The sequence below is a fragment of the Muntiacus reevesi genome, chromosome 10 (genome assembly GCF_963930625.1).
Source record: "Muntiacus reevesi chromosome 10, mMunRee1.1, whole genome shotgun sequence".
In the NCBI taxonomy this organism is placed as follows: domain Eukaryota; kingdom Metazoa; phylum Chordata; class Mammalia; order Artiodactyla; family Cervidae; genus Muntiacus; species Muntiacus reevesi.
The window spans coordinates 83,925,795-83,950,873 of NC_089258.1; the positions used below are offsets into that span (position 1 = coordinate 83,925,795).

The 25,079-nt window shown below is 40.1% G+C and overlaps 1 protein-coding gene across 1 annotated transcript in view; it reads left to right on the forward strand.

Annotated features, from left to right (window-relative positions):
- Positions 1–25,079, forward strand: part of ZNF385D (zinc finger protein 385D) — a 940,966-nt gene that overhangs the window by 207,532 nt on the left and 708,355 nt on the right. Inside the window, exon 2 of the mRNA XM_065947373.1 lies at positions 2,085–2,303. Within this exon, the coding sequence (XP_065803445.1) occupies positions 2,085–2,303 (219 nt within the window). The remainder of the gene's footprint in view (positions 1–2,084; positions 2,304–25,079) is intronic.

The window sequence follows — 25,079 nt, forward strand, 5'->3', positions numbered from 1 at the left end:
CAGAGAAGAATTCCCGCAAAGTTGGAAAGTAGTGAAGCAAGCAAAGTGTTTAGTAGCAGGAAGAGAGAACCTACATGTAGATACACTCACGGGCAGGAGTTGCGCCCTAGGGGAAGCTTGAATTACTTTTCCTTTCCAGGTTTCCGCTGGCCAATCGTTTTTATGTGCCTGGCTCACAGTCCGGGTTGGTGTGTCTCAGGATCCTCACCTGTGTGCACACGCCTCTCTTAGCCAACAGAAAAGGTGTCTGGGGAGGGAACAGCCCTTGGCGTAACTCCCCTTCGGCCTGCAAGGAGTCTTTTCTGCACTTGTGTGGTCAGGGAAGACTCCTGACTTTGGAAATGGGGACTCCGTGGACTGCGCAGGGCCCAGCCTCCTCCCTGAATTGTCTTGCTATTCTAGTTTTGGAGTTTCCGTTCACAGGGAATGAATCTCCAGTTCCTTTACCTGGTGGTGGGGCAGGGGGGTGCTCACCTACCTCCTACCTCAATTTGCATACCATGAAAGATATAAAGATATAAGGTACAGTCTGAAAGCAACCTACTAAAATGGGAAGAAGTGGAAATTTTGAATTGTAAGTGTCTCTGTGTGTGTGTTAGTCACTCGGTCATGTCTGACTCTCTGTGACCCCATGGACTGTAGCCCGCCAGGCTCCTCTGTCCATGGGATTCTCCAGGCAGGAATACTGCAGTGGGTTCCCATTCCCTTCTCCAGGAGATCCTTCCCAACCCAGAGATTGAACCTGGTCTCCCACATTGCAGATGGATTTTTACCATCTGAGTCACCAGGGAAGTGTCTAGGACAATGCTTGTTTGCTACTGAATTTAGTAATATGAAGGAATCGAAAAATTATTTTATTATTTTTAATTTTTTATTGATTTTTAATTGAAGTACAGTTGATTTATAATGTTGTGTTAGTTTCAGTTGTACAGAAAAGTAATTTAGTTACACGATACACACACACACACACACACACACACACACACATGTCCTTTTTCAGGTTCTCTTTTGTTATAGATTATTACAAACATTGAATTTAGTTCCCTGCACTATACATTAGGGCCTTGTGGTTTATCTATTTTATATACAGTGATGTGTATATCTGTGCATTCCAATCTCCTAATTTATCCCTCTCATATTTCCCCTTTGATAACCATGAGATTGTTTTCTATGTCTGTGAGTCCATTTCTATCTTGTAAATGAGTTTGTATCATATTTTTTTTTTAGCTTTCACATATAAGTTATATGATTTTTGTCTTTTTCACCTTCCTTCAGTTAGTACGGTCATCTCTGGGTCCATCCATGTTGCTGCAAACGGCAGCATTTCATTGCGTTTTATGGCTGAGTAGCATATATAGTGGTACATCTATCTACACACATGTGTGTATTTATTCATTCGTTGATGGATATTTTCACTGTTTCCATGTCTTGGCAACTGTAAACAATGCTCCTACACTGTTGGAACTGTGAATTAATGCAGCCCTAGTGGGCTTCCCTCGTGGCTCAGAGGTTAAAGCATCTGCCTGCAATGCAGGAGACTCAGGTTCAATCCCTGGGTTGGGAAGATCCCCTGGAGAAGGAAATGGCACCCCACTCCAGTATTCTTGCCTGGAGAATCCCATGGACGGGGGAGCCTGCTAGGCTACAGTTCACGGGGCCGCAAAGAGTCGGACACGACTGAGCGACTTCACTTCACTCACTAGTGGAGAACAACATGGACGTTTCTCTAATGGGAATTTGCTGTGAGGCTCAGGAAACGCAGACAGGGGCTCTGTGTCAACCTAGAGGGGTGGGATGGGGAAGGAGACGGGAGGGAGCTCCAGAAGGGAGGGGATGCGTGTACACCTGTGGCTGATTCATGTTGAGGCTTGACAGAAAGCAGCAAAATTCTGTAAAGCAATTATCATTCAATAAAAAATAAATTAATTTTTAAAAATAGCATTATCATATGATCCAACAACCCTACTCCTGGACATATATCCAGAAAAGATGAAAACTCTAGTTTAAAAAAACACAAATAACCTAATGTTCATAGGAACCCAGGAACCTTGATTGGCTTGTTCATGGCTTTCTTTGTACCCTAGATTCCACATGTGTCCAAGATGGAGAGTGTGAGGCTGAGTTTTCACCTGATGGTTTTGAAGAGAAACCAGAAAAAGAAAAGAAGCAAACCAATTTCACTTTGTGCAGCGTGTGTAACATTCAGCTGAATTCGACGGCTCAAGCCCAAATCCACTACAATGGCAAATCACATCAAAAGAGATTAAAGCAGCTCAGCAACGGGATGGTGAAAAACGACAATGGTGAGTGTTTCTGAAGCTATATTTTCAATTTTATATCGTCAAGTTCTTTATGTACCTGCAGATGTGGAAATAAAAGACTAGACTAAACTATTTTTTTTTTTTAGACTAAGCTCTATTTTTAAAACCAGGAAAACAGTAAATAAAAGGTTTATCAGAATAGTATACTGAAAGAATTTCTCACAGCTCTTTGAGGGACAAGGGGAAATTCTGTTGTTGTCTATGTGTAAATGTATTACGATTGGGATTGTGACCTACCGGGACATTTAGGATAATTAGAAAAAGTTGACATTAGATTTTGTTGATATTTGGCTTTAATTATTTGAAAATTAACATCCTTCTATATTTTATATAAAACAATTGTTTTTATGTTTGTTTTATGCATGTTGGGGCCTCATTTGTTTAGTAAGATTGCGATTTGTTTTTAAAAATACATACTTTTCATGTCAAAGTTTTAACCAATAAAATGTGATCTTTTAGTATGTACAGATTCTTTAAATTTGCTGGTGAAAATTCATGGTTTGCTTAATCACTTTAGACTACTTTTAAAAGTATAAGCTGAATTTAGGAGTAAGCAGATTTTAGAAAGAGCGCATATGTATTTTTGAAACAAATGGAAGATTATTAATAAAAGCAGGGACAGGTGAGGGAAGGGAGGGTAGAATCCTGCAGCAGGACTCAGGGGTCTAAACCAACAGTAACGCCAAAGAGTTAACAGTATTGTGGTCTGGTTGGATGTTTCATTGATAAGATATGTTTTATCTCAGTTTTATTAACCTTTAAATACGAGACTGGATTTTGATCTGTTGTAATACTTGATATTGAAGGCAAATATAATTTTGTAGAGTTGACTTTAATTGCACAAAGTGGCAGTTGCGAGTTAAGTTTTATTTGGGGCAATATGAGGACTCAGCCTGAGAGACGGCAACTCAGGAGCTCCAAGAAACTGCTCCAGTGAGGCAGGGGAAAGACGGTGTGTATGTGATTTTGGTGAAGGGGGAGTACATGCAGTCAAATGCATACTTCTTTGTAGAACGTTTCCGCTTGTCTCATGAAGCTTCTGCAAGTCAGGAGAAACAGTCTTCACCATGAGAGGTTTTAGTGCATTTCTAGATATAAGGAGATACAGTAACTGGGCTCCTAGAATCAGCTCCTGAGAATATCTAGCTGCCTGAAGACCTGTTCTGCCGGTTTCCTAGGAGCACAGAGGGCCTCATCTCTGCGCTCCACCCTGAACACTGTCACAGGGTGTTGGAGGTCAGCAGCCGCAGCAGCACAGATTTCATCCTTGTAGAAGTAGATGGCGGGCACCCATGGTAAATGCCAACTTGTGGGTGACAGTAGTTTGCTTCAAGGCCACTGAGATGAGAAGGGAAAAAAAAAACAAAAACAGTATATTTTTTAAATGGAAAGTATTTCTACCTTCCTTTGTATTTTAAGTATGGATGAGCTGGAATATTCTAATAGAAAGGACCGTGTGTTTCTCTTTCTTTTGTATAACAAAAGGTTAATTATGGATCTTACTGGTCAAAGAGATATAAAAAAATAGTCATTGCGAAGTAAATAAGAACTACTCAATTTCATAGCTCCAAGATGAGCTAGTGAGGCCATGGACTTACTAAGTCATATTTAGAAATACAGATTTCCTGACCTCCATTTTGAATTTCCTAAGGACAATCTTTTCCCTATTATTACCATTAAGGTGAAATCATGTGAAGTGCAGCATCATTCCGTTTCAACTTGTTTTTCTTTCAGTTGGTGTTGATGTGAAGCCCGATCCAGGTCTGTGTCCATTGACATTGAATTAAATTGCAGAGACAGAGTTTTGGGTGAAGTTAGAATAGCTTTATTGGTTTCCAGGCAGAGGGGACCGCAGTGGGCTAATGACTGCAGAGCTGTGTGTGGGAACTTGGAGGGGATCGTGGGGAGTGCACAGTTCTGGTCCAGAGAGAGTGTGATGGGCTCGTGGACCTTCTTCTGATGGGTCAGTGGTGAGCTAAATGGGAATCGGCATGATCAACCCTCATGTTTCAGCTGGTGTGAGGTCTGTGTGCTTCGGGGCTAACTTCTCCCCGCTGCTGGAGGTTTTAGGATCTTCACAGCAGCTAAGAGACACTGTCATGTGTATCCCTCCAAGGAGAACGAGGACCCTGCCCCAAGGCTGCACTGTTAGATCTTGAGGCTCCTCTTGTCTCTGCATCCCCTCCCTTCCCTCATTAGCCAATGTTTGGACCCGCCACTCTGGGAAGGTCTTGGAGGCTAAATGAAGCCTGTTTCCTATAATTGAGAAATGCAAGCTTTTGTGCCCAGGAGACCCACAGGGGTCCTGCTGGATTTCACTGGTGATAATGGTGTCAGCTTCAGTGTTTTACTTCACTTACCTTGGTGTTTACAATCCTCTTTGGAGAAGTAATAAGTTACATCATAGAAACAAACTCAAGAGTTTAGAAACTCAAGTCATAGCTAATCTCAGATGAAATTTAGGATGGTTAACAACTTTCAAATCATAGGACTGAGTTATTTCCATTATCATCCTCTTACAGATGTGGAAATTGAGGATAATGTTAATTAAATCCTGTACTGAAGGTCACCCAACTCTTAAATGGTCAAACTAGGAGTCAAATTCCAGTCTTATTCATTATGTAGCTGCATCCTATAGTATACTGTCTCCCCAAAATGAATATGCAGTAGAAATGGTGACTTTATTTATTGAAGGAGAAAAATTACTTTAAGAGAATATAAAAAAATTAATTTTATGTTATGATTCTATCATATTCCCAACAATGCAATGATCAATGTGGTGCTTAACAAATTTCATTGCTACATTTTCTTTGCATATTATTTTCCAAAGTTTCTTTTTTAGCATCAAATTAGTAAAAGTTGTGAAAATGATTATGAATTAATGGGAGACCTTGGTTTGGGTTATCTTAGTTTGATTTGAAATCATATGTCAGAGGAGCCCTCACCTCTGATGACAGGTGGATTTAACTACAGGTGGATCTAACTACAGGCAATCAACTCTCAAATTAAGTTGTTATTTTACATTGCTATAGGAACACATTATTTCTTTTATGTATCCCTCTGTCTTTGCACACTAGAAATGTACTTTTTTGACCTTTTGGGAATAAGGAGCGAGCCCAGTTCTGAGCGTCATGTGATTAATTGTCCTTACTTTACTCACAGAGTGACCAAGCTAGTATTAGGAATTCTCAGGAATAATGGATCATTTAAATTTTTAGTTGAGCACTATCATCTTTAGTTTATCCAGAGAAAGAAATGGGACTAGAGGGAAAGAGCCTTCTCCTTGAAGATGCACACGCATGGAATGGCTGCTCATCATCTCTCATTTCAGATTTCAAACTTGAAGTCAGTGTGGGAGTGCCAAAAAAGCAGTGAGATATTAGACATATTTGCCTGGATGCATTCAACCTTATCCATAGCTTACTTTTAGAGATGTGAATAAATAAGTAATAGTTGCGGCTGTTAAGTTGCTAAGTCATGTCTGACTCTCTGTGACCCCACGGACTGCAGCATGCCAGGCCCCTCTGTCTTCCACATTCTCCTGGAGTTTGCTCAAATTTATGTCCACTGAGACTTGGGTCTAGTTTTTATTATTTATTTGAGGTTGTCTAACTGGAAAAAATTAGTAACACTGGTTCTGAATGACTGTCGAACCTTGTATAGTTACATGCCTATAGGTGTATTCTAATATATCCTAGAATGAATAAGAGGGCCATCACCCTATCTAAAATATGCTTTCTGTATGACATTTCTCATGTCATCTGACTTGTTACCTGGAATGGCCTTCCGAGGATTGCAGTGAGGAGGTAAACCACATGTGCTGGTTGGGTAGGAGCCCCCGGCCCCACGGGTGACACCTGACTTCACTTTCTGGCAGCTGCTGCCGTCTTGACGGGACACGTGTCCGCTCATGCCCGAGGGTTGTCCTGAGTCCCCAGGCCCCTCCTGAGACTCAGAGCGCTGCCTGCTGAGCTCCCCAAGCACCGCCTTCGGGTGAAGGGGGCTCTTCTGAATTTGTCCCTTCCTGGGAGCAAAACCTCCCAACTTCTTGGCTCAAAAGGCCACTCCAGCTTCAGCTTTACTGAGAACATGACTGCGATTCTAAGTCCAGCCCGCCTTCCCCAGGACCGCTTCCCTCCTGCCTCTCACTTCCTGATCACTAATCCACGCTTGCCCGCGAGGAGACTGCCTCCTGGGAATTCACCTAAGACGTCACCAGAGCTTCCCGTATATCCATAAGTAATACGCGTAATATGCTTCACTGTGCAGAAGAAACAGCGTTTAATACTTCCCCCCACGTGTATTTTCCATTTAAGCCTGCATTTAAGCTTTGTTATCAACAATGCCGAGGGAACAACAAAAAGTGAACTAATATTTATTATTGTTCCACTTATTTTATACACTTCATCTATTGCACCCAATCAGTCTTTCTGCAAAGCAATTGTTATTACATCTGTTTTACAAGTATGTTAGCCAGGGAGATCAAAGGGACAGAGAGACTTTCCAAATAGCTCTGTTTGTTAAGTCTGTCATATTTACATGATCACAATACACTCATCGCCACAATGTAAGTAGACTTACATTCTACTGTCAACAAAATTATGCCAGGTATTTGGTATTTTCTTATGGGATTGAGTTTAAGTCATTTTTAAAGCACTTAACTTATTACAGGAAAACTGATGTTTCCTTAAATTTTCTTCACCAACATAACTACGGAGGACTTTTTGTGCAGTGTAATTTATTACTACTTACTTTCTGTTATTCTAGAAGTACATTTATGTTTATGTTTGCACACTTTTTGAAGATGAGGTGAGATACAGAAGTGGCAGGAGAGTATTATGTAATTAAAAATTGCTTAAATGTTTAGAGTTTAACTTATTTCAGAGATTGCATTCTTCACACTTTCATGAAAACTATAAACCAGAGAAATTCCAATATAAGCTGCATGCATGCCCTACTTTCTATTTGGAAAAGGTCTTTGCTTTTATACTTATGAGGAATGTATGTTTTGCAAATAATAATTATTTTCTGATAATGTCCTGTCTGAGCTGTTCATAAATGAACAAAAATAAAACAAAAATCATCAAGAATCCCACAAAGGTAATTACTTCTAAACTTTCTGTCACCATTCTACCAGGTATGCAAGTAAATATGAATAAGCAATATTCTATATACAATATTACATCATTATAGTATCATAGTGTTTATAGATGATTGCCTTTTTATGACTGCATATTTTTAATTACCATAAAGAAATTAGTTAGGGGGTTGAGATTTCTAGCTTAGGTTAAGGTTTTGCTCACATTTGTCATTTGGCTTTCCAACTATGTGATATATTCTATAGTGGAAAAGCCTTAACATCATCATGAAGCATAAAATGAAAAGTTAAAATGAAGCATCCTGAGGAGTTTTATCCGAAGACAGGAATTTGAACATCAGCATAAAAATGCTTCTTTGATTCACAAGAGCATTTTGGAATACACATGGCAAAGGGCACAACTGTCAGGGTGTTAAAAGCATCTATGGCCAGCGAATGTCGTTCAGTCTCAGGGCTCACCATGGTTAAACCCTTGCTAATGCTCGTTGAGTGATTGAGTAATAAGCTGACTGATTGTGGCAGCTTTATTTTATAAACACCGTCTTTGTCATATTCGAGTTAGTTTATTAAGCCTGGTTGTCTAGTTTTATTGGGCTGAAACTGCTGTCGAATAATTCAGTTTCGTCTACAGTGTTCTGGACCCTTTCTGGACTCATTGTTTTGTGGTACATAAATTGTGAGCGTCATCACCCTTATCTATCCCCTTAGCATTAAATTTTCTTTTATTTAACAAAGAAGCTAAATAAAATTGTACTTTCTAGCTTTCACTGATCTATTCTCTTTTCTCTTTCTGTTGATTATCCTAGATGAGGTTTAAAGTGTCAGTAGATTTTCAGTTTACAAAGAGCTTCCCTCTCTTGAAACATTGGTAGTTAATTAAAATAGCTTCATAGAGTTTTCTGATTCCTCATGTCTTAAGATATATATATATATATATATATACACATACACACACGTGTCGCTGTGTGTTAAAGGTTTCATTTACATACAAGTTTGTCTCATCTTTTAATCTCCAAGTACCATTCATGCTTCTGTAGAATGTGAAATGTCAATAAGCGCATTAGAATTTGCCAGTAGCTTTGTGGGCTCATAGTGTCCCCTTTCATTTAATAATGAGCACTGTTTTCTCAACACTGCTGCACCTACTTTGGTGTATGACATACGGCAACGTGGCAATAGGAACACTGCTTCGTTCACATTTCTCTCTCATCGACCTTGTCCTTTAGAAGGTTCAGCCAAGGGGAGGCAGTAAAAAAATGCTGATGCTAAATTGACCAACATTACGTGGTAAATTATTTTGTTCTTACTTTAGTTTTCTAAGTTGCTTTTTATCTCTGAGGGATAAAAATATGGGAAGAGTGACAAACGCTAACTGGACCATATCCAAATTGTGACTAGGTCTCTGGCTTTGGCTACTGATTTCGTTGTTGATTAATTCCATGGAAACACACCCCCTTGCTAACACTTCAACAGCTCAGATCAGACAGCTGATCCTCTCAGAAGCATCATCCTTTGTGTACCCTGTTGCTTTCTGTCTCATTTTTAAATTGAATTTGAGGGGAATGTCGCATTTTAATCATAACTCTGCCAACATCTTTAATTACAGACCTGCTGCCATTTCTTGTTTTTGAAATTTTTGTTGCCAAGAAAGGCACAGTTTTTTTCCTTCTAGATTGAGTTGGTGGTAGTGTATTCTTGGTTATCAAAATATTCATAGCTTTGGGAGTTTGAAAAGGTGAATATTCATGATGTGTGAAAAAGCATGATACATAACGGTGTGATCCTAATTATGTGAAAATGCATGCTTAGTTGTGTAAAGACATAAACGAGACCCAGAAGGACGCATCAGAGGTAAACTGCTTGTTATGATGGCTAACGTTGCTTTTTGCTTCTTGTGTTTTTGGTTTCCTGTTAGGCACATGTTAACTTTTAAGAAATAAATGTTATTAATGTTTTAGAACCTTTTTAAGGGCTTGTTCTCATAAAATATTATAATAAAAATCTCTATTGAAAAACCTTAAAAAAGAGAGAAAAAAACACATTGATTATTCCAAAAGGGATAGATTTCTAGTAACAAGCTGCTTGCTTGACCTGGACTTGATAAGTCCATTGAAGGAAACCATCTTTTTCAATACAGAGATCTCTTTATCCAATCTGTGTCCTGAAGAAACCCTTCTTTATTGGGCTAGTGAGGATGTTTTACAAACTGAGGTTAATAATCTAGGCTAACCCCTGTCTGGAGACCCTGGCACTGTGCCCAGGAAAGGTGTCCTCAAGCTCTTCATGACCTCTGTTTATATGAAAAAATAGATGAAATGACCACTAAGGGAAACTTTAAGAGAAAAACGGATGAATTAAATGCACACCATTTAGCTTGAGACAGGATTTATTTGAGATAGAAGAGATTTCACTTGTGATTCTCTGCGTCTGTGTGGGGTGTGTATTTGGGGATGTTAGAAGAATTGCAAGAATTGAGAGCTTGTAGCGGTGGTGGTATAAACTGGGGGTGCAGAGTAATTTTTGGCCCGTCTGAACTTCACTGTTTAACAGGGGTACAGCCCCCTCTTCTGTCCTCACCTTTTGCCTCTTTCTGTCAATAACCACATTCAACAGCAACTTCTTCCCGTCATAGTGTTTCTCTACCCCCAATCTTTGAAAAATAAGCATTTTCCTGCTTCTCTAGGCTTGAAAGCATGTTTTGCCACTTTTGTTCTATTTCATTTATATTTCCTCTAAAAGCAGTTTGCCGCACGGTAACAGTTAGTAGGTACTGGAGATGGGATGCTTTCAGGTATGAATTTTGCTTTCTTGAAAAAGTTGTCTTGCATTTGGAGGTCAATCCCATAACTGGCTTCATAGTTTCTAAAGCTCCACCCCAGGCTTCATCTGTTTGTCTGTGTTTCTCGAGAACACGCAGCAGTGGTGTGAGCAGGTGTGTGTGTGTGTGTGTGTGAGAAGGTAAAGGTGGGGCAAACTGAGAGAGGAGCGCGTTACCGTGTGTAAAACAGATCGCTAACGGGGAGCTGCCGCACAACGCAGGGAGCTCAGCCCGGTGGGCTGCGGTGACCTGGAGGGGGGTGGGGATGGAGGGGAGGGAGACCCCGCAGGGAGGGGACCAGTGCATACGTGTAGCTGATTCACGTCGTTTTACCGCAGAAACTAACGGGACACTGGCAAGCAATGCTACTCCAATTAAAAATGAATAAATAATAAAAATAAAAATGAAGGTACAATGGATTCATCATTAAGTAGATCTTTAAAATGTGAATTTTAAGTGTTTAAATAAGAGACTTTAATATAATTTTCATAAATAGAAGCACAGTTACATATATTTCTTCTCCTTGTTTTCAAAATTGCAATGATACAACACAAAAAATTTGGGAACAAATGTAAATATATCCTAGCAGCATTGCATACTTGAGAGTGGTAAAACAGTGATGAATTTCTGGAAAATATAAAGGGAATAACCGCGTCCCTATAGCTCAGTTGGTGAAGAATCCGCTTGCAATGCAGGAGACTTTGGTCTGATTCCTGGGTTGGGAAGATCCCCTGGAGAAGGGAAAGGCTGCCCAGTCCAGTGTTCTGGCCTGGAGAATTCCATGGACTGTATGGGGTCGCAAAGAATTTCTGGAAAATATAAAGGAACTAAGGTGAAAATGAGGTAAAACAATAAAGCTAAATGCAAACAAGAAAATACAGAGGTGGGGTAAGGGTCCTATTCCTTAGGTTTCCAGCAAAATTTCAGACTGTCTCTAATTTTGATCTGGGGTAGCCTTAGATGTAGGGCTCACCATTTGATGAACATCATGATGACTTTACGCACACTGATTTGCAGTTAGAAGCTGGGACATGACTGGCCTGCCCAGCCTAATCCTGGAAAAGTGAACAGCAAATGGGTCTAGGGACTAGAAGCCAGAAAGGTCAGAAAGTGAATGATTTGCTGGAGAGCGCAGATGAGAGAGGCAGAGGAAATAGATGTGTCTGTAAGAATTGTTAATTTGTTGCCTTTGTAAGTATGCTGTAATATCTTCTGACATCTCACCTATAGAAGCTTCAGTAAAGGCTGCTTCACTTACTGACATTTAATGTAAGATTAGAATCCTTCCTGGGGTCTAAAATTTGTGCCAAGACTATATCCAAGTTGAGAAAGATACTGTCTTGCAGATAGAAGGACAGAGGAAGTATAATGCATGCACTGCTCATTTGCAAACCCTTTTATCAGGTACAATGTTGAAATCAAAGACGTGAGCAAGATATACTTACTGGTCACTTAAAATTTGCCAACTTTGAGAAAATGCATGAATTTCAAGTCAAGGTTTTACATCAGAGAAGATAGATAATGAAAACCCACATGTACTTTTATTTCAAGATTTTCAGTGATTCAATAGCAGTATATAATTATATAATATATATAGTATATAATATATAATGACATAATATATAATTATATAAATAAAGATATAATTTATTTATTGTATTTATATTTATATATTAAATATATAAATATATTTATATATTTATAAATATATAAATATATTATATATATTTATTATAATTATATATATTATACATAGTATATAATAGCAGTATATAAGCAGAGGATTGTGTGAACTCATTGGTGAGTAAGAGGTGAAGGACTGTGGTTTCAAAAGTAGAAGAATAAAAGCAGAATTAATATAAGAGTATTTAGCTTCCTTGATATGTCCCTGGTGGTCCAGCGATTAAGATTCTGCACTTCCAATGCAGAAGGCACAGGTTCAATCCCTGCTTGTGGATCTAAGATCCCCCATGCTGTGCAGTGCAGCTTAAATAAATAAAGGCTCTTCTAGAAAACAATCATGGGGAAGTATAAAAAATTATAAAAAAAGAATGTTTAACTTCCTTAGCACATATTAAGCAAACACATGCATAGGTAGTAGTAATTCTGATCAATAATTAATATTTTCAAGTTCCAGAGAATATTAGTCTTCTGTCAAAGACAATTGGTACAAAATATGTCATTCTCATGAAGAATAAAATAGTGACTATAGCCTGAATGGGGAATTAGCAAGGTTCTCCATTAGAACCCTGTTTGTATGCTGTGTATTTGGAATAGAGTGGTTGATGTTAAGAAATTGAACAGAGGATCAGCTGATCAGAGCTTAACAAAAATAATAACTTCGTCTACATACACATTCAATTTGTACTACTACAACATGGGTTTTATCCTCACTGGTAACGTAGCTACAGTTGAGGGAATTATAAAATAGGCAAAATAAAGAAGAAAGGGGGAAGCAGACTTAATGTTTAATTTTGGTAGGACGAAGAGAAAGAGTATCTTACGGAAGTAACGAAGGTGTCAGAAATACAAACCGTGGGTTACCTTTGTTGCGCATTTAATATTTCCAGTATTATTTTCAGTGCAGTCCAAAGGACCAATGAGATTGCCAATTGTGCTAATGATGTATTGATATTCTCTTCATATTTTCCATAGTGAGGGCTAAACATAAAAAATAAAAAGACTTTATTTTATTTTTCAATTCACAGCTTTTCTCCCCAAAAATAACTCCATGTGGGCTGGGACTTAGGCCAATCTGAGAACCAGTCTTCTCTTTAAAGACAATATTACTGAGATATTTTTGACATATATAAGTTTTATATATTATGGTATACCATGTAATGTTTTTATATATCTGTATAAACTGTGAAAAGATTACCATGATCAAGCTAAATGACTTCTTCATCACTTCTACGTAGTTATCCTGTTATGTGTGCATGTGTTGAGAAGATTTAAGAGTTATTTTCTTAAGGGATTTCATGTGTATACTGCAGTATTGTTAGCTACAGTCACCGTGCTGTGTTAGACGTCCAGAATTTGCCATCCCAGATAACTAAATCTTTGTACCCCTTCACTGACGTCTCCCCACCACCGCCCCCCTCCCCCGGGCCCCTGGCACCAATTCTACTCTGTGCTCTTACGAGCTCTGCTTTTTCCATCCCACATATAAGTGAAGTCTGCAGTAGTTACCTGTGTCTGGCTTATTTCACTTAGGGTTGTATCCTCCAGCTTCATCCATTTTGTCTCAAATACCAGGGTTTTCTTCTTTTTGCAGACTGAATAATTTCAAAGTGTGTGTGTGTATGTATGTATATATGTATAGACACACAGTTTATCCTTGAACCACGTGGCTGTTAGGGGTGCTGACTCCCAAGGTACTTGAAAATCCTGACTAGATAGCTAAAAAATAAATAATATCCTTGTATAATCCTACATATCTGTTATTCTACAGCTGTGGATTCAACCAACTGCAGATCCAGTAGAATCTATTTACTGAACAACAACAAAAAAAATCCATGTATAAGTGAATCTACTCCAGTTCAAACCCACATTATTCAAGGGTCAACTTGTACCCACACACGCCACATTTTCTTTACCCATTCATACGTGCACAGACACTTGAGATGTTTCCATTTCTCGCTTATTATGAATAATGCTGCAGCGAATATGCAGTGAATTTGTTTGAGACACTGATTTCCTTTCTTTGCCTCTATATCCAGAAGTGAAATTGCTGGATCGTAGGATTGTTGTTGTTTAGTTGTTTTGTCATGTTCAACTCTGTGTGACCCCATGGAGTGCAGCCCTCCATGCTCCTCTGTCCATGGGATTTCCCAGGCAAGAATACTGGAGTGGGTTGCCATTTCTTCCTCCAGGGGATCTTCCCGACTCAGGGATTGAACCTCAGTCTCCTGCATTACAGGTGAATTCTTTACCACTCAGCCACCTGGGAAGCCCGGATCATAGAGTTGATGATGGAGACCCATCGTGGAAACCTCCATGGAGACCCATTATAATCAAATCATTAAAAGTTAAAGAGACAATTTTGAAAGCAGACAATGTGACTTGTTACATACAAGGTTTTAGCAGAAACCTTGAAGGCAAGAATGTTGTGAGATGATATATGCAAACTGCTTAAAGGGAAAAAACTGCCAACCAAGCCACTAAACCTGGAAAGAGTATCTTTCAAAAGTGGAGAGGAGACAAAGGTCTTCTCAGACAAATAAAAGCTGAGGGAGCTCATCACCACTAGAACTGCCTGACAAGAAATGCTAAATATAGCTCTTCAAGTTGCATCAAAAGGATGCTAACTCAGCAAGACAAGAGCATAAGCAAGCATGAAACTCATTGGTAACACTCATATGTAGGCCAAACCAGGGTAGACTCTACTACCTGAACAGGGGCGGGTAATCGTTTTTACTCCTCATTTAAAAGTTGAAAGAGAAAAGGGTTCAAAATAACTGTCGCTAAATACTGTTAGTGAATGCACGACATAAACAGAGGTAAACTTCGAAAGAGCCTTTCCCCTCAATGCTCCCAGAGGTTTGGCTTTAGTGCCCTGGAGATGAGCCTCCCCAAGAGGCTCAGTGTTCAGTCATTGTCTCCCATGGGACCAGCCCCAGCTCACTTCTCACATGATCACATAGGCCGGCATTTTCACATGAGTGCCGCTCAGATGAAGGCTACTTTAGTTCTATTTATTTAGACTTTATTCTGGATGCTCTGCTTAGCATATTAAATATATTTTAAAAACTAATATGTGGCTTCAGAGCAAGCTTGGTAAGTCATGCCTTCACCACCGTCCCTATCCTTCTGTAATTAAATGTGTTATCAGATTAAGTGGGTTGGTGCCTTGAAGGAAGACATTAACAATATTTATATTTTACTTAATAATCAATGTTGAATACTCCAAGGTTTGTCTTCTATGGGAAGATTTCTTGTTCAGAACCTAGAGAGAAGAGAATTGAAGAGAATTCTCTTCAAAGAGGATTCATTGTTGACTTAAGAAAAAAATCCTTTGCCCATTTCATATTTCTAGGGAGGCTGTTCCAAGAATCTACCACTTAATTTCTATAAGTAAAATCCGGTATGAACATACTCTTTTTTACTGAGGCATATTTATGTAAATAAAGCAATAAAACTATGTATGTATATGTTTGTCTATAATACACACTCAAACACAAATAAGTAACAATTACTGTGTAGCTTGGAGACATCTGTAAGGCCGTGTTTGAACTTGTAAGGAAAGATAGAAATATGGCTGTTTTATAAGGAGGATATTCATAAACTAAGACTTATTTTTGCTGTTTCTACTATCTTTCCAGTTCCTTCTAATTATTTATGGCATTATTTTGTTTACTTTGCCTGTTCAATAAGCTTCTGGGAAGAAGGAAATGGACAGTGTAGGTGGAAGTATTCCAACAACATGGGCTCCCTGGTAGCTCAGATGGTAAGGGATCTGCCTGCAGCGCAGGAGACCTGGGATGAGTCCCTGGGTGGGAGGATCTCCTAGAGAAGGGAATGGCAACCCACTCTGGTATTTTTGCCTGGAGCCTTCCATGGACAGAGGAGTCGCGGCAGCTACAGTCTGTGAGGTCGCAAAGAGTCGGACACAACTGAGCGACTTTCACTTTTTTCACTTTCGTTCGAACAATCTCTTTTTCATCCAAAGATGTGAATTTTAATTCATTTTTTCCTCCGAAGTGACTCTGAATTATTTGACCCTAGAGGGCTCCAAGAATTTGGTAGGAATTTAATTCCATATTAAACCTAGGCTAAAAGTGGAGGGGATGCACTGTGAGGATGTGAGGTTTCTGGAACGCTTCTTACACACGGGTTGCCTGACACGCTGCTGTGCTTTGCTCGGATCCCATCAAAACCAAAAGATAGAAGACTTAGGGACAGCAAGAGGAGCAGCAGTGGGGCAAGCATGTTTTTTTTTTTTTTTTTTTTTTTTTTTATATGTGTCCTTAGATGGGAGGAGAAAGTGGGCAGTGATCACTGTGGGGAGGAGCGGGACAGAGACAGAACCCTAGAACCGGCCGGTGAAAGGTGTAAAAGCGGTGAAGACTTCGCCTGCATCTGCGGTCCCGGCTCACGTGGCCAAATCGGCAGCGACTTCTACTTGGGGCACTGTCTCTTAGTGCGGCCAGTTAGCCACCTGAATACTTGGGAGAAGTGTGGTTCTTTGGCGCTTCCCCCAAGGTTCTTGAACCAGAAATACTGAGGGTAGCCAAGGAATCTGTGTCTTAATGAGTTCTTTAGGCACTTCTGTTGCAGGCTGTTTGAGAATCACTGCCCCGCGTAATGCGTATCATCTCAGAAGCAATAATTTTAAAATTCAATAATAATGTATGTCATGTATTTAGTACAAACGGCGGTAAATTCTCAGTACAACAAGCTGTGACTATAATGTTGGTTAGTCCTTGTTAAACACTGTAATTTGCTGGAAGGAAAGTCCAGGTTAGGAAACTAACATGTATAGTCAGAGATTTTAGTGCTTATAGTGTCCTTAGAAAAATGGTCCAGGGACCCCTCAGCTGACCTGTACACAGATCCCATGGGAAGTGAGAAGGGCTTGTGTGCGTGTGTGATCCAGTTGTGTCCAACTATTTGCAACCCCATGGACTGTAGCCCGCCAGGCTCCTCTGTCCATGGGATTCTCCAGGGAATACTGGAGTGGGTTGCCATTTTCTTCTCTAGGGCTCATTCTGACCCGGGGATCGAACCAGGGTCTCCTGCACTGGCAGGGGGATTCTTTACCATGGAGCCACTGGGGAAGCCCTCGGAGGGCCTGAGTTTCAATAATTAAAATTGGCTCTCAGCTAGAGGTGTTGCAATTGGTCCTCTGACCACAGTGTGAGTGGCTAGGCTCTGGCCCATGGCCCCTTTTACTTCTCCTTGGCAGTCCTGTGCGGCCCCTGAAACCATCTGAAGCAGGAGTTTGAGTGTTTGTGGAAAAGCCAATGACAGAAGCTGGGAGCAAGTTGGGGCTGTCTGGGTGCATGGACTCCCCTCCCTTGCATTGTGGCATCTGTCCGTCTTGTCTTTAGGAAGCCATTCAATGCTTCTCCGAAAAGAGAGTTTGGAAAGCAACCATACATTGCTAAAATGTTTATGGTGACTTTCTGTTAATTTCACACCTTCAGAGGGAGACAGCGGTAACTTTGGATTAGACAGAAGGGAGGCCATTGCACAGGACAAGCCGTCCCGGTGTGATCTACATCCTCCTGCCACATAGACTGTGCTGTGCAGGGCCGTCTAGAAGAGTCCGCACCCCTGCTCTGCTTCGTAAAGCTTTCACTTTAATTTTATTTTGAACATTAAAGCAGTTTCTTTTCTGCAACTAAATTCACTTTTAATCGCACACCCGTATATATAGATCTTGGTGTATAACTATAAGGATGCTACCAAGGGAGGTTTTTCAGTAACCTCATTGTTTCACTGGTCTTCCCAGGTGCTGCTAGTGGTAAAGGTCCAGCCTGCCAGTATAGGAGACATGAGAGATGCAGGCTTGAGCCCTGGGTTGGGAAGATCCCCTGGAGAAGGGAGCGGCTACACACTCCAGTATTGTCGCCTGGAGGATCTCATGGACAGAGGAGCCTGTGGTCTATATAGTCTGTAGGGTCGCAAAGAGTTGGACATGACTGAAGCAACTTAGCATGCATGCATCCTTCTGCAGTTGGGAGTTTTCCAAGAAATGATTGAAAATATGGTTTCCACTTTAATAAAGGAAGCTAGGCGGTGTTGAGTAAGTGGTTCTGTCCTTTAAGCAACACAGTTAGGTGCTTAAATGTGTGGCATGACAGAGCGGTAATAGTGCGGCTTGTTTAGGTGGAGCCCATTTAAGCGGAAGGCTTTTTGCTGCTCTGACTGCTCTTCTAGGGCTGGTGAACTTGTCCTTAATTGGATTTGATCCCTCCATCATGCATGGCTGAAGACAAATTTAAAAAGCACACATTTTAACTCAGTAGAGTTTCCTTGAATTATGCAGTTTTATATTAAGGTCGTTACACAAATTTTACACACCTTGAATTCTATGCAAGCACCTCAGTCTAAAACGTTATTGAATCAAAAGAATAAGCTATAGTAAAGCTATATTTTTATGATTAACAGTCCTAAAAACAGTAATTGCAGAGATGAAATATTTACCCTGTGTTGGCCTCAGAAACCTTGTTTTAAATAGCCATTCCTGCAGTCAGCTTCTTCTGAGTTGAAGCAGGCATTGCCTACAGCTCTGGGCTTCCATTTTCCCAATCCTAAGCTCAGTAAAAGAGAACACCTTTTTTTAGTTACTACAGAAGAAAGCCTCACTTATCACTGAATTCTATGGTAAATGCAGGGAAAGTAGGTGGTAGGTTTTAGAGTCAGCCCTGACTCTCTTATTGAGGAAGAAATATTTCCTGGATGGAGGTACATGGAAAATTACAAAGTCCTTCTAAGTTATTACAAAAATTTCAAAGATAATAAATATTAACCAAGTTCTTGTATAGACCAAGAATAAAATCTTATTTTTTCCCAAAATTTTCTATGGAAAATCACATAATCTTTGCAAACTCAAAAGGGGCACTTTGGCCTGTAATAGATTTTAAAAGTGCTTCTAAGAAAAATAGAGTCATAGCCTCAGTTTTATATATTTACCTTGTGGGCAGGATTTGACTGATTATTGGGGTTTCAAAATAATTTAAGCTTACTCTAAGAAAAATTTTGAACTTGGAAACATTTTATTGCCTGTTGTTCTTTTATGAGTTTGTATCTTAATATTTAGCACTTAAAGTGATTTTTTTTTTTTTAGTTATTAACAAACTCTTTACTGGTGGATAGCCTTGGTTTTCAATTTCATGTTATTCTTTTAAAAAGAAAAAAAATTATTTTATCATGATCTATTTCATCTTAATCCCTCTGAAAATTCCATCCAAAACTTTTTTTTTTCAATTTTTAAAAGTTTTTTTCGTTTGTTTTTAACTTTTAATTGTGAGATAATTACTTTACAATGCTGTTTTGGCTTCTGCCATATAGTAACAACGAACCAGCCACAGGTGTTCATATTCCCCTCTCCTGAACCTCTGTCTCACCCATCCCACCCCTCCAGGCGGTCATAGAGCACCAGATTGAGCTCTTCAGTCATAAACCAAATCCCCAGGTGGCACTAGAGGTAAAGAATCTCCCTCCAATGCAGGAGGTGCAAGGCATGTGGGTTCGATCCCTGGAGGAGGAAAAAGGCAACCCACTCCAGTATTCTTGCCTGAAAATTTCCACAGACAAAAGGAGCCCAGCAGGCTACAGTCCATGGGATCACAAATAGTTGGACACAACTGAGTGTGCGTTCGCTCACACACACACACACAGACACACACACGTATTTTACATATGGTCATGTGTGTGTTTCCATGCTATTCTCTCACTTCCTCCCACCCTCTCCTTCCCACACTGTGCCAGCAAGTCTATTCTCTATGTCTGTGTCTCTGTAGCTGTACTGAAAATAGGTTCATCAATATCATTTTTCTAGATTCCACAAATATGCATTAATGGACAGCTATGTGTAAAAGAATGAAATTAGAACACTTTCTAATACCATACACAAAAATAAACTAAAAATTTAAAGACCTAAATGTAAGGCCAGAAACTATATATTTACAATTTTTAGAGAAAATCATAGACAGAACACTCTTTGACATAAATTGCAGCAAGATCCTCTATGACCCACCTCCTAGAGTAATGGAAATTAAAAAAAAACCAAAAAACAAATGGGACCAATTAAACTTAAAAGCTTTTGCACAGCAAATGAAACCATAAACAAGATGAAAAGACAACCCTCAGAATGGGAGAAAATAATTGCAAATGAATCAACTGACAAAGGATTAATCTCCAAAATACACAAGCAGCTTATGCAGCTCAATATCAGAAAAGCCAACAACCCAATCAAACAATGGACAAAAGACCTAGACATTTCTCCAAAGAAGATGTTGTGGTTGGTGTTCAGTTGCCAGTTGTGTTCAGCTCTTTGCAAACCCATGGACTGCAGCACACCAGGCCTCCCTGTCCCTCACCGTCTCCTAAAGTTTGCCCAAGTTCATGTCCATTGCATCGGTGATGCCGTCCAGCCATCTCATCCTCTGACACCCTCTTCTCCTTCTGCCCTCAATCTTTCCCAGCATTAGGGACTTTCCCAATAAGTCAGTTCTTCACATCTGATGACCAAAATACTGGACTTGCAGCTTCAGCATCAGTCCTCCCAATGAGTATCCTGGGTTAATTTCCCTTAAGATTGTCTGGTTTGCTCTCCTTGCTGTTCAAGGGACTCTCAGGAGTCTTCTCCAGCACCACAGTTTGAAGACATCAGTTCTTTGGCGTTCTGCCTTCTTTATGGTCCAGCATGTCAGCAGAGTAGTGTCTCTGATTTTCAACACACTGCCTAGGTTTGTTGTAGCTTTCCTGCCAAAAGGCAAACCTCTTCTGATTTCATGGCTGCCGGCACCGTCTGCAGTGATTCTGAGCCCCAGGAGAGGAGCTCTGTCACTGCTTCCATCTCTTCTCCTTCTAATTGCCGTCAAGTGATGGGGCCGATGCCATGATTTTAGATTTTTTTTAATATTTAATCTTAAGCTGGCTCTTTCACTCTCCTCCTTCACCCTCATCAAGAGGCTTTTTAGTTCCTCTTTGCTTTCTGTCATTAGAGCAGTATCACCCTTATATCTGAGGTTGTTGATGTCTTTCCTGCCTATCTTGATTATGGCTTGTAATTCATCCAGCCCAGCATTTCTCACAATGTGCTCAGCGTATAGATTAAACAGACAGTGTGACAGCAGACAGCCCTGCCGTACTCCTTTCTCGATCTTGAACCAACCAGTTGTTCTATACAGGGTTCTAACTGTTTCTTGACCCTCATACAGGTTTTTCTGGAGACAGGTAAGATGGTCTGGTATTCCCATCTCTCTAAGAGCTTTCCATGGTTTATTATGATCCACGTAGTCAAGGCTTTGGCATAGTCGATGAAACAGGTAGATGTTTTTCTGAAGTCCCCTAGCTTTCTCTATGATCCAGTGAATGTTGGCAGTTTGATCTCTAGTTCCTCTTCCTTTTCTAAACCCAGCTTGGACATCTGGAAGTTCTTGGTTTGCCTAATGCTGAAGCCTAGCATGCAAGATTTTAAGCATGACCTTCCTAGCATGGGAGATGAGTGCAATTAGCCCATGTTCAGCACATTCTTTAGTACTACCCTTCTTGGGAATTGGGATGAGGATTGGCCTTTCCTAGTCCTGTAACCACTGCTGGGTCTTCCAGATTTGCTGACATATTAAATGCAACACTTTGATGGCATCATCCTTTAGGGTTTTGAGTAGCTCTGCTGGAATTCCGTGACATTCAATAGCTTTTGTAACAGCAGTGCTCCCTAAGGCCCACTTGACTTTGCACTCCAGAATGTCTGGTTCTGTGTGGCTGACCACACCATCATAGTCATCTGGTTCATCTGGATCTTTTTTATACAGTTCTTCTGTGCATTCTTTCCATCTATTTTTGATCTCTTCTATGTCTACTAGGTCTCTCCTGTTTATATCCTTTATTGTGCCCATCTTTGGGCAAAATGTTCCCTTGATATCTCCAGTTTTCCTGAAGAAATCTCTGTTCTTTCCTCTTCTATTGTTTTCTTCTAGTTTTATACACTGTTCATTAAAGAAGGTCTTATTGTCTCTCCATGCTATTTTTGGAAATCTGCATTTAGTTGGGTATAGATTTCCCTTGACACACAGATGACCAATAAGTACATGAAAAAATGCTTAGCATCACTCATTATTAGAAAAATGAAAATTAAACCTACAACGAGATGTCACTTCATACCAGTCCAAATGACCATCATCAGAAAATCTACAAACAGTAAATTCTGGAGAGGGTGTGGAGGAGAGAGGACCCTCTTGCAGAATTGGTGGGAACATGAGCTGATTCAGCCACTATGGTGAACAACATGGAGATTTAAGAAAAAACAACAAACCTAGAAATAAAGCTACCATACAATCCAGCAAGCCCACTATGGGGCATATACCCTGAGAAAATCATAACTGAAAGAGACACATGTACCCCAGTGTTCATTGCAGGACTATTTACAATAGCTAGGACATGGAAGCGACCTAGATGTTCATCAACAGAAGCATGGATAAAGAAGCTGTGATACAAAGGAACAGATTGGAGTCAGTTCTAATGAGGTGGATGAACCTGTTACACAGGTTTAAGTAAGTCAGAAAGAGAAAAACAAAACTTTTATTCAGAGTACTTGAAAAACAAATTTGTTTGCTATTATTAATAGTATAAAATACTTTACTCTCAATAACAGCATTTTTATTTGCCTTGTTATTGACCTGAGTTTCTCTTAGAATGGGAACTTTTAAAAACCATGTATTTTAAGATACTGTTAATTTTATGACATTTCCTAAAAGTGGCATGGTAGCATTTTAAAGAATGTGTGTGTGTTCAGTTGCTCATTTGTTTCTGACTCCTTGGGACCCTGTGGACTATAGCCTGCCAATCTCATCTGCCCATGGAATTATCCAGGCCAGGAAACTGGAGCAGGTTGCCTTTTCCTTCTTCAGGGGATCTTCCCAACTCAGGGGCTGAACATGTGTCTCTTGAGTCTCTTGCATTGGCTGGCAGATTTTTTACCACTGTGCCACCTGAGAAGCCCAATGTAAAGAGTAATTATATAAAAAATACTTTTTTAAAGACTTGGGAACATGTATACCAAATAAATCACATTTCCCACGAGAGCAATCATTTTTTTTTTTTTGAAACACAAAGACACAAAACACAAACACATGTATATCCTATGTTGACTTTGGGGAGAGGAGGAAGGAGGGACATTTTTATAGTAGCCCCTGCTACCGCAATGTACTTGTTATTGTTCATAATATGGTGCTGTGTTATCAGAAATTTTAGTGGCAAATGTCAAAAAAAAAAAAAACACCTCAAACTGAAAACTTAAAAATCGAGTTTACTGACTCACTAATGAAAAGCTGTGAGTGGAGGTCAGAGAGGGGACTGTGGCTGGGTTGAAGCCTGGCCTCTGCTCTCAGACGTTCCTGGTTCCACTGCTTACTAACACTGTGCAGTTTTGCTCACTTATTGCTAAATATCTGAGCAGTTTTTAGCAATAAGTATTAATAACACTGGGCTGGAAGAAGCACAAGCTGGAATCAAGATTGCCAGGAGAAATATCAATAACCTCAGATATGCAGATGCCACCACCCTTATGGCAGAAAGTGAAGAGGAACTAAAAAGCCTCTTGATGAAAGTGAAAAAGAAGAGTGAAAAAGTTGACTTAAAGCTTAACATTCAGAAAACTAAGATCCTGGCATCTGGTTCCATCACTTCATGGGAAATAGATGGGGAGACAGTGGAAACAGTGTCAGACTTTATTTTTTTGGACTCCATAATCACTGCAGATGGTGATTGCAGCCATGAAATTAAAAGACGCTTACTCCTTGGAAGGAAAGTTATGACCATCCTAGATAGCATATTAAAAAGCAGAGACATTACTTTGTCAACAAAGGTCCATCTAGTCAAGGCTATGGTTTTTCCAGTGGTCATGTATGGATGTGAGAGTTGGATTGTGAAGAAAGCTGAGCGCCGAAGAATTGATGCTTTTGAACTGTGGTGCTGGAGAAGACTCTTGAGAGTCCCTTGGACTGTAAGGAGATCCAACCAGTCCATCCTAAAGGAGATCAGTCCTGGGTGTTCATTGGAAGGACTGATGCTGAAGTTGAAACTCCAGTACTTTGGCCACCTGATGCGAAGAGCTGACTCATTGGAAAAGACCCTGATGCTGGGAGGGATTGGGGGCAGGAGGAGAAGGGGACATCAGAGGATGAGATGGCTGGATGGCATCACCGACTTGATGGACATGAGTTTGAGTAAACTCCGGGAGTTGGTGATGGACAGGGAGGCCTGGCGTGCTGGGATTCATGGGGTCGCAAAGAGTCAGACACGACTGAGCGACTGAGCTGAATGGAACTGATTGCTAAGTAAGCAATACTTACTCAGCCTCGGTCTCACTGTGTGGTGTGCAGAGTGTCCTATGAGCAGAATGAGACGTGATGCCTAGAGAGCATGCAGCGTTACCATACACTTTCCTTTTCTAAGTCCTTTCTCTGCCCTTTAACCAACATTTTCCCATTTTCCCCAAATCCCAGTCCCTGGCAACCATCACTCTATTCTCTATTTCTGTGAGTGTGACTTTTTTAGGTTCTACATGTAAGTGAGACAGTACCTATGGTATTTATCTATCTGTGACTTATTTCACTTGGCAGAATGCCTTCCCTGTTTACTCATATTTTCACAAAAGGCAGGATTCCCTTCTTTTTATGGCTGAATAATATTCCATTGGGTATAAATACAGTTGAACCTTGAACAGCATGGGAGTTAGGAGTGCCAACCCTCCATGTAATTGAAAATCTGTAATTTCTTACAGATTGTATTTAATTGAGTCAATTTTTCAATCTAATAGTCTGGTTTGCTTAAACTATTTACGCTTAATGAAATTATTGCTATGTTAGCATTGATAAATTTATCATTGGATTATGTGTTTTCTATTTGTTCTGTCTGATTTTTCTTTCTCTCTTTTCCCTGTCCTGCTTTCCTGTAAATTATTGAATGTTCTGTTCATTTTCTTATACGGGTCAATCATGGGTCTGCTCAGACGTTCACACCCAGAGTGAGGAATCCTTTCCACCAGCACTTTCATCTCGCGTCGTCCTCCTTTTATTCTGGAGTTGGGAAGGGAGAGTTTTTGCTCTCCTTTATTTACTTCACGGTCGTGGTGAGGTTGATCACTTACTCTCCACCCCACCTTCTCTGC